Source organism: Acyrthosiphon pisum, unplaced genomic scaffold, assembly GCF_005508785.2.
Source record: "Acyrthosiphon pisum isolate AL4f unplaced genomic scaffold, pea_aphid_22Mar2018_4r6ur Scaffold_20828;HRSCAF=22262, whole genome shotgun sequence".
NCBI classification, from domain to species: domain Eukaryota; kingdom Metazoa; phylum Arthropoda; class Insecta; order Hemiptera; family Aphididae; genus Acyrthosiphon; species Acyrthosiphon pisum.
The window spans coordinates 1303-11893 of record NW_021770228.1 but is presented as its reverse complement, the minus strand read 5'-3'; the positions used below and the strand labels follow the sequence as shown (position 1 = coordinate 11893).

The 10591-nt window shown below is 33.7% G+C and overlaps 2 protein-coding genes across 3 annotated transcripts; both read right to left on the bottom strand.

Annotated features, from left to right (window-relative positions):
• Positions 1–205: 205 nt before the first annotated feature.
• On the bottom strand, positions 206–1453 carry LOC103308992. Its single transcript, XM_008183419.1, has one exon. It carries the CDS (start codon positions 1451–1453, stop codon positions 206–208), a length of 1248 nt encoding a protein of 415 aa, XP_008181641.1.
• Positions 1454–7653: 6200 nt separating this feature from the next.
• LOC107883389 lies at positions 7654–9973 on the bottom strand. 2 transcript variants are annotated; one of them, XM_016803290.2, is made up of 8 exons: positions 9603–9973; positions 9432–9542; positions 9054–9364; positions 8859–8991; positions 8628–8804; positions 8463–8567; positions 7906–8404; positions 7654–7843 (listed from the first exon to the last, which is right to left on the bottom strand). In XM_016803290.2, exons 1-8 carry the CDS (start codon positions 9817–9819, stop codon positions 7747–7749), a joined length of 1650 nt encoding a protein of 549 aa, XP_016658779.1. In that variant the 5' UTR covers positions 9820–9973; the 3' UTR covers positions 7654–7746. The 2 variants fall into 2 exon arrangements, with proteins under 2 accessions (XP_016658779.1, XP_016658777.1); XM_016803288.2 differs by having other exon boundaries at positions 9432–9973.
• Positions 9974–10591: the final 618 nt, after the last annotated feature.

Here is a 10591-nt window from a genome sequence, read left to right as displayed (position 1 = left end):
TGATCGAGCAACTTATGCTCTTCACCCCACGCCGCTACGTAAAGTAAAACGTAGACTATTCTAATAATTGATGTAAAATAATTAATTTATGTAAAAAATAAAAAAAAAGACGTGATATATAAAAAAAATTTTTTCATTTATTAATATTAAGGTTTACAATAAATATTAAGATTTACAATAAAATATTAAGGTTTACAATAAATATTTACAAGGTTCTTACTTCTCCGTTAAATGGATTATAAGTAATAATTTGGTCATGTAATATTAAACAATATGCGGAAGTGGAAGCTGGAAACGCCTCATAAGCTTCTAGTTCAATTCTGAGGTCCACTGTCGACATTTTCACGTTGTCGTTCTGTCGGCTCGTGTCAACAACTATGATTGGAGAGTGATTTTTGAATTCTGATCGGTTCAATAGAGGTGTTACATCGTCGTGACCGTAGTAAGATTTTTGGAACTCTGCATACGCGCGGTATAATGTCGCCATCTTATTCTTGTTAAAGTCACTTTGAAAATCTTCATATGGAAATACTTCGGAGTTTAAATAGACTTTCAAGTTTTTAATTTTACAATGATCGAAATATGACATTGCTTTACTTGTGCTATTTTTCCTATCAGTTTGAAATCCGATTATAACATATCGAGGTTTTTCTAACTTGTTGGATGTCTTTACTTTCCACGAATGTGAAGTGTTTTGAGGTAAAAATGGGTATTCACACAGTTCCCACGATCTGAACGTACATGTCAGAGGTTTTTGACTGTTGACTACTTTCAACAGTCGAATTTTTTCTCTATCGCTAACTCTCACTATAGGCATCCGCCACAATATTTTTGTTATGTTTATTTTAACGTCTTTTAGTTTAGGAGCGTCTACGACAGCTTCATTATTTTTATACTGTTTGATGGCATTCATATCAATCGAAACTCTATTTAATATGAGTTGCTGGTTACAGTTTATTAAAATGCGTTTATAATCTTCGCAAAAACCAAACAAATGTTTAAGATTAATACATCCGTTAAAATTACCGCTATCAATAAAATCTTTATTAACATTTTTAAAATCACTATCCCAGGCAGCGTTTTGGTGTGAGGAAATATTTGTTTTATTGTACGAACAATATCCTTTTAATGTGGTCGATATACCCGGATTGACGAGTTTCTGAATTTGATTTCCGTTTATTTCATATTTCATTTCAGAGAAAAGAAATGCCAGTCCGTTGTTTATAAATCTAATCTCGTCAGTTATTTCTGTAGGTTTGGTTATTGTTCCCTCGATGTAAATATAACTCTCGCACGGTAAAGTATAAGAGTCTGTGTTATGTAAAGCAATACGCACCTCAACATTATTAGAAAGAGCTGATGTTGAATACGGTAAAAAAGAATGATAATCAATTTGTGTTATTTTACAATCATCGATGTATCCAGCCGTGACGTCTAAATATGTGTCGTCCATATTAAATGACGTTAATCGAGCGTAGAAAAGCCAAATTATCAGGTGTTAGACTATGTTTAGTCTGTTTTCGTCTCGAATATTTTTTATTTTTCGGAGTTGTTACCTTGTTAGTGTTTTTAACACGACTAACGGGTTTTTCATATACAACCCTATTTATATTGTATAATTGAAGCCCCATCACGAGTCTTGAATTAATAATCGTATTGATACCGGTTCGCCTCGTAGATCGATCAACTCGCCGTCCTGATTTTTTAAAATTATACTTGCATGTGTTATATATGTAGAATTAACGGAGTAAAAAACCAAATCTGTTGGTACCTCTATTATTTTATAGCCTGGAGGAACATTCGGATAGAACTCGTGGATTGTATGGCACTGCTTTCCGTTGACGAATGAACCCATAACTAGATTTGAATCGATATATATACAGTTTGTTTTGGTAATATTGACCAACGTATCTGATTCGTGTTTGACATTAGCAGCATATTCACGATTTTTGAATCCCAACAACTGTCCTATACTATTAGTTATACGAAAATCTACAGTTTCACTACAAAACATTGTACATTTTAATGTATTATTATCTGCTCTCAACTCGAATAAAATATCTGTATTATGCAATACACGTTTTATAGCTGTGTCAATTTCATTCAACTCATAAGAGCCGGTAGGTATTACATAGCTATCGCTATTCATATTGTTATCATTACTGTATGTGAAGCATATTTTATTACACTTTTCGTTTACATTAGGAATAGAATTATTCGTTTGAAAACCTAACAGACAGATTTTTGCATTTTTACTGACTTCTATCGGTGGAAAAAATTCACATGACAATTCGCTCGAGTTACCGGTTAACGTTATAGTGTACATCAGTGGTGGCCAACTACGGCCCGCGGGCCAAATCCGGCCCGCCATCATTTAATATCTGGCCCGTGAAAGAAATATAATATTTTACATTTACGTAAAATTATATACCTATACCTAAAATTCTGATGACTTAAAAGTAAAAAAAAAAATTATGGCCCGCGGTAAAATTTTTTTTTTTTTATGGCCCGAGTTAAAAAAAGTTTGGCCACCACTGGTGTACATGATAAAAATTTTAAGCACAGATGACCACAGTTTGTTGTGTTATATTTCTGATGTCTCTCGTAGTTATATTCGATATTACAACCGTTGAAATATTTCTGTAATTCTAGCGGTGGCGTTAAATTTCCATAACTATCATAATATTTAACTTTTTTTCCGATTTTCTTATACGCTACCCAATGAGTACCTGTTCCGTTTTCGATATCTAAATTAACTACAGCTGACTCTTGATGTTTTGCTAGTCGAGGCAACTTGTCTCTAGCAAATACACCGATGAAATGAGGAATTTTCAACATGTCAGCGTATTTTATAATCTCATAATCGTACAACGCTCTACCGGGTAACGTAGAAATTAGTTTTTTGACCTGGATTTCTTAACTGAACCGCCCTTGTGTGGTGCTAGGTATAAACCTTTACCTTTTACGATTTTATAAGAACTACCCTTGTGAGGAGTAAGATATAATCCTTTGCCTAAATGAATAGGAGAGTTTTTTCCAAAATTTAATTCTTTCACGACTTTTACTATATTACCTACTCCACCGGTAAGCGCGCCTAATGCTGATAAACCAGCAAAAATAGGAATTAAGGGTAGAACACCACCTTTTTTCGGTATCGGTATAATTCTTGGTGTTTTAGTTTTTTTGTTTTTATTTTTATTTTTTTTAGTTTTTTTCGCAGCTGACAGACATGTTCTTACTAATTTTGTAATATTATTTTCGTTCATTTTATTTTTGATGGAATTTTTAGCAGCCAAAACCATTTGTTTAAATCCGCAACCAGCTCCAATCTTACGTTTGACCTTCATAGCTGTAGTAACTAGCCAAGACGCCGCTTTTTCCTTGATACCTGTGTTTTTAGATTTAAACACTTCCCAAGCTTGATTTTCTAATACTTTGTCTGCTCTATGCCGATCAGTTAGCGAATTACTTTCTTCGTATGCGATATCATGCGCTCTGGCCAACTCGTCAAGTCTGTTTATACCACGTTCTCCTCGTGCTAATCTTTGTTTCAATTTGGTTCCGGGACCGGCAAATCTATAAACAATTATTCATAACATTTAAAACGGATTTATTAGTCATAATATATTGTAGCGACTTACCTATAACCAGGTAAATGTAATTCCACGGGTAAATGATTTATAACAGAGTTAATAAGACCGGAGCCTTTATTGTTGTTTCGCTTACGAACGTGAGACATCGTGTGACGCTATCGCTAACATAGCACCTGTATTATTATAGTGAAAAATTAAAAAAAAAATGCGCTTTATCGAACAAGAGAAAAAACTCCGGATTTATAATATTGATTCTCCCGAGACAATTCAACAGAGACATGGAGAGCTTTTCCCAAATACGATAAGATCGTTGGTACTTGGCAGCTCGGGGTGTGGTAAGACCAATCTGATATATTTTCTACTAGTCGATGAAAATGGGTTACGATTTGAAAACGTTTACATATACTCCAAGACGCTGGAACAACCTAAATATAAATTATTAAAACGTATTATTGATGGAATAGACGGTTATGAACATTTTTACCTTTTTCGAGAATGATAAAGTAATTCCACCAGAGAAAGTTTTACCAAATTCAATTTTTATCTTGGACGATGTTATTGGTGAACACCAAAACGTAATAAGAGATTATTTTTCTCGAGGTCGCCACAATAAAATAGATATTTTTTATCTGGCCCAAAGTTATTCAAAAGTACCAAAACAGTTGATACGTGACAATGCGAATTTAATAGTATTGTTCAAACAAGATGAGACCAATTTAAGACATGTATACAATGAACACTGTTCGGGTGATATGTCATATATACAATTTAAACATTTTTGTGTAACATGTTGGAACCGTGAGAGGTTTACATTTGTTGTTATTTGTAAAGATAGTGAGCGTGATAACGGACGTTATCGTTTTGGGTTTGATACTTTTGTAGTTATATAAGATGAAACAACTAATAAATATTATCATTTAAATCGTAGTCATGACGGAAGCAACTACTGTGTTAGATGAGCTAGTTAAAGCTAAGGAAAGTATTAAACGTAAATATATCGCATTAAAAACCGGTTCTGATAATGTTCAACAATTAATGACACAGACATCAAAACCAATTATCGATCCTTTAACTAAAATATCGAATAAACCTCGATTGAACAAAGAAAATATTGACAATAAATCAAAAAACTCAATTTTGGACTACAATCAACAAGAAATTGAAAATTGGTTTCAGTCTACAGACTTGGATAAAATCTATGGTCCGAAAAAACTTCCAAACGGACATATTATTTTGGGTAAAAAAGAAGTAAAATTTATAGAAAACACTATACTTATTGACGGTACTGTTTACCCATCTACGTCGGGTCTTAATCAGTTATTATTTTTAAAAAATCCACTTATTTTTACTGATAGCGATTTAGAGGTATATAAATCTATATTAACTCAAACATCAGTACATTTATCTACAGTTGGAAATAAAATAAAAAAGGGTGGTACTAAATACTCAGCAATTATTAGTAAATTATTCCCCTCGGGTGGCGAGCTGTCCATGAAATTACAGAAAAATAACTTAGTGTATTGGGATAATCCAAACGAGTTGGTCGACCGATTACGTCTGCTACTCGCGTCAAAAGCAGCTGGCAATACAAGCGTTTCAAACGAAATAATTTCGATTTTCGACGAATTACACGAGGCCGGACTAATAAAGCGAATTCCCGATGTCTAAACGGGAAATCGCTAACGAACTTCACAAACCAGCAAGGAAAAATTTCACTAGGCGTCGAGTTAACGTCTATGGAAAAAATGATTTATGGCAAGCCGACTTGGTTGAAATGATACCATATTCAAAAGTAAATGGTGGTTACAAATACATCCTGGTTGTGATTGATTGTTTTACAACATTTTCTTGGGCGAAACCGTTAAAGTCTAAGACAGGTAAAGAAGTTACTAGTGCAATGTCTACAATATTACTTGATCGTTCACCGAAACTTTTACAACTCGATAACGGAAAAGAATTTTACAACACCACTTTTGACGCTTTGATGACCAAGTATGGTATACACAAATATTCAACTTTCAGTATTCTAAAGGCTAGTATCGCAGAAATGTTCAACCGAACTTTGAAGGGAAAAATGTATAAAGAATTTACTGCTAGAGGATCACACGAATGGGTTTCAATTTTACCAAAGTTACTTGACGAATACAATAATTCATACCATAGAAATATAGGAATGACACCAATACAAGCAGATTCCAACCCCGCTTCGGTGGTAATAAAACATCGTGAAATTAATACTGTAAAAATTAAGTTTAAAGTTAGCGATAACGTTCGTATCAGTACACAAAAGGGTGTGTTCACAAAAGGTTATTTACCAAACTGGTCTACGGAAATATTCGAGATTATCAAAATAAATAAAACATTACCCGTTACTTATCAGCTACAAGATTATATGGGTAAACCTATAGCTGGTTGTTTTTACTCTGAAGAAATATACAAGACCAATTTCCCAAACGAATATTTAATTGAAAAAATTATACGTAAAAAACAGAAACAAATGTACGTCAAGTGGTTAGGATTCGATAATACCCACAATAGTTGGATAAATACACGTGATTTCAAAAAATAGTGTCAGTCGTTTTATAACTATGAACGTGTTCGGTAGTTCTCAGGCTAGGGAAACTAAAAGAATTATATCAGATATTCAATCAAGTAACAAAACAATTGTAAACGATGTGAAACTTCAACAAAAAGAAATTGATACTCTGAAAAGTAATATTGTTAATCTACTTGATAAGATACAATTGCTTGAAAATAATATACAATCAAGTAATAAGTCTTTATTAAATTGTGAAAATCGTATGTCCCAGCTATTTAATGACTGTGCTGACAATAGTACAACGATCGCTATCCATGGACTTGACGTGGCCCAATTAAAAGCTGAAATAAATCGTATAACCGGAATATTTGATGAAAATTCATTGCCGAATCACGGAACATATATTTCAGAATTAAATTCACGTTTGATAATCCTGGAAGGCAAAAATAAAAAAATAGTTGGTTAGAGTCATGCGGTATTGAAAAATAATTTCAGTCGAGCTGTATACACCATCGTGTTTGGTAGTCCTATGTCAGTGTTATAAATATTTAAGTGTTATAAAATATTATATATATACATACATTTAATATACCTGAAATTATGTCGTCGGCCATCGCAGACATGCAATGCATTCTTGGAGCAAACAATAAATATTTTATTAAAGAATTATCTATAGTGGCCACTGAAACATGGGCGAATCAACACTGGATTTTTAAAAATTCTAAATCTAAGCAGGACAACAAGAGTCGAAAAACTAATAAGTGGTTGGAACATAACTATCATAAACTTACTATAGAATATGGTGATGTTGAGTATGAAGAACTAAGTAGAATATTGAACTCTTTAAAGTTCTCATGCATTTACGTCAAAGGTGAGCAGAAAAAACAGCTGCTTACAGAATTTATACCTCATGTCGCACTCATCAACATCGAAGATCTTGGATGTCCACGTTTGGATCAAATATGTGATGATGAAACTCTACCCTGCTGTATTTTTCATATGGAATTTAATCCAAAACAATGTACATTCTATAAAGTATTTACTATAAGGAAATGGCTTATAAATAATTCTTAAAAATATGATTGTATACATTTTATTTAATAAACATAATTATATTTTAACATTGTTTTTTTAATTTATATGTTAACATATTTATGATAGCATTTACAAGGTTTTTTAATTATACTAATATTGTCACCCATCTACCTGAAACATGATTATAAACATGAAAAAACTTAAATATCTAGCAATTATACATTATAAACATAAAAAAACTTAAATATCTACCAATTATACATTATAAACATAAAAAACTTAAATATCTAGCAATTATACATTATAAACATAAAAAAACTTAAACATCTAACAATTGCACAGTATAAACATGAAAAACTAAAAGTTTATACCCTAATCTAACTTAAAACTAATAAAACATACATATTATTTACAATAATTTCAATTGAATGTGTTGCATTTACAAAAGTATATACATTAATCTATCTCAAGTATAATTATATAACATGATAATATTTACAATATATAACAAGCTATATAAACGTTTAATATTTACAATAAAACTAATTAACAGAAAAAAAAAATATACAATATATAAAATCAGGTTATGTAATGTAGAAGACCTATCATTAATCCTTTCTCTTCCTCGTTCCAGTTCCCCCCATCTTCCTTAAGTTCTGGCCATATATCATCTTCCCTGTAAAATTAAGAGAAAATATTAGTAAAATAATTTAAATATATATGTTTGTAATAACTTACTCTATACTATAATGACCATGGGCTAGTGTATTTATTTTATCTTCTAGCACCACCCTCTTATCATCGTAGCTGTTGTATGTCAATTTCTTTGTTTTTATCGTCATCAGTTGGTGGTTAAACGACTTAATTGAAACATTATCTCTGTATAACTCTACTCCTTCTTCCCCAAACAAACACTTCCTATGATCTTCCAATGTCATGTGGATTTTAACCACATGAGACCTGATACCCTTCGCTTTAATTTTCTCTCCTCCTCCTACTCTGACTTCTGGTCCAGCATATACATTAAACGCATACGACTTGGCCCTCAACGCACAGAACTCAGTAATAATATTAGCATCCACTTCATCAGAAAAGTACCCTGGGGACTTCTTCCTATCTACAACATAACACGGATGGCCACTGGGCAGGTTGGCGGTGTCCATCCGGTCCAACAAGTTACTGTTAGCCGCCAAGTCTACATAAAAATCATCCGTCTGAATGTGATATACTAATGAATCTGGAAAAATAATGATATTAATATATTATATACATGAGATTAGTTTTAGTATATTTACCTGTGTCAGTATACATAAGAGTTAATCTAGGGCCATAGTGTTTCTTCATTACATTGTAATGATAGTCATACATCATTGTTTTTGATATGTCCAGTACTGCAAATCCTGAAAAATAATAAAATGTGTTAATAAATGTATGATAAAAGTGGTAAAAAGTATATTTACCAATATATATAGGTTTATCGAATTTAATAATTTTATTCTCCAAAGCGACAGCGTTCAGGTTTTCAGTATAATTTGTACAGTGTTTAAATGTGCTCTTGTTTATAAGTTTTTGCAACCTCCTCTCACATGACACCAACTCCATCTTCATCTCCTTCCTCTTCGATTGCATAGTCTTCCCTAGAAAATAAAATATCAGTAAAAATGTTTAATACATAGTATTTAGTGACTTACCAAATACAGCGTTATTCATAAGTTTAAAAAAATCTTTCTCAAAATCATTCCTAGCCCTCTTCCTCATCTCGGTATTTAACTCAATATATTTAGCTAACCAGTCTGACTGATCAAACTGAATAACCCTATGAACCTGTAAAAATAAGAAAAAATGTTAAAAATCTGTTTAAAATCATATACAATTTAAATATTTACTTTTTCTACTATTAATCCATTCTTAATCGCCTGCTGCAGGTTTCGATAATGTATAATATAATTCTCCTTTATCTCAAACGTGGCCATCAACTTCTTTACCTTTGAACCACGCGGCACACTATTTTGCGGCAGGAAGGGGAGGTCGTTGTGGATAGAATGTAATCTTGGGGGATATGACACATCAACCTCATACACTCGACCTATTGGTGATGTATCATCTAAATCATTTAACCCGTTTAATGTGGGTTCAACCCAGTTGAACCCACCGTACGGCATGTACTGGGACATTGCCCACCCATACAAGTTGTTACCTATAAAAATAAAAAATATTATTAAGTAAGAAAAAAAATTAACAAGTTTTGAAAAAAATATACTTACAGTCCTGATATATTATCCACGATTTCTCCTTCGTTTCGTCATACCCCGGAGTTTTTGTATTATTCGCCTTCGCGTACCTCTTACTCGCCTGCACTAGTCCTCCACGTATACCTATAAAAATAAATAAGATTATTATATATATATATTCATTTTTAAAAATAATATATTGACCATTTTCGAACATTAATAGCATGTCATAATCATGTAATAACTGGAGCTTTTGCCCCGTGAACTTAAGCAATGCATCGAAACTTAAGCCTGGGGCGGTGAAATAATGGGCGGCGTCCAGGTTATACGCCCTCATGCACACGTCGCGGAAGTTCTCAAAAACGTCCGCCAACAACAGCACATCGATTTTGAGGTACAGATCGCTGTACTCGCCCAACATCGTACAGCCAAAGTGGTCCCAGACCTACTTCGCGTGGTCAAACTCCTTCTCCTTAATACCGGTCTCCGTCAACGTACTAAAAAAATCCCTCTTACTCGGTAGTCTCCTGTCTTCCAGCCGCTCCCAACTATCTGTGTACTCGTACGGGTACACACCTTTAAGTGTCACGAGTGGCATATCTCCGGCGACAAAATTTTTGGCTGTCTCACGGAAGTTCTCATGTTCGGGTGTAACTACATTTTCGGCCAGGGACGACAGACTCGACGCCATAAACCTGAACGTGTCGATAAACCGAACAGTGAAGGTACTACTTATATATTTCGAGAAAGATATAAATTTCTCCTCACTGTTCGGTATAACGTTGATCGCCTGTGTATCATACCCAAGTTCAGTGATTATGAAGTGCGAGTCGTAGTTTGAGAGATTATGAAAAAATACGGGGACAAATTTAGGTTGTTGCAACTCTAAGTTACACCTGGAGCACAAGGTCTGCCTAAATTTGCCCGTGAGATGGTCATGATCCCTAACCTTATCGCCCCCGACTAATATGCATTTGCATAAGTTACACGCATTACACTCTTGATGTGTTTTTTCTTCACCCTCAGTCATGATTAAAGGAATGTTCGTCTTCATCAGACCTTCAATTTTCCGGGCCACATCAACAATCGACTCCATGAAATGTCTCGCCACGTCCGTCCTGTCTTCGCTGCCTCTGTAGATTACCGGACCCGCCGGTATCTCGTGTTGAACCAATAAATCCGCCGGCACGTCC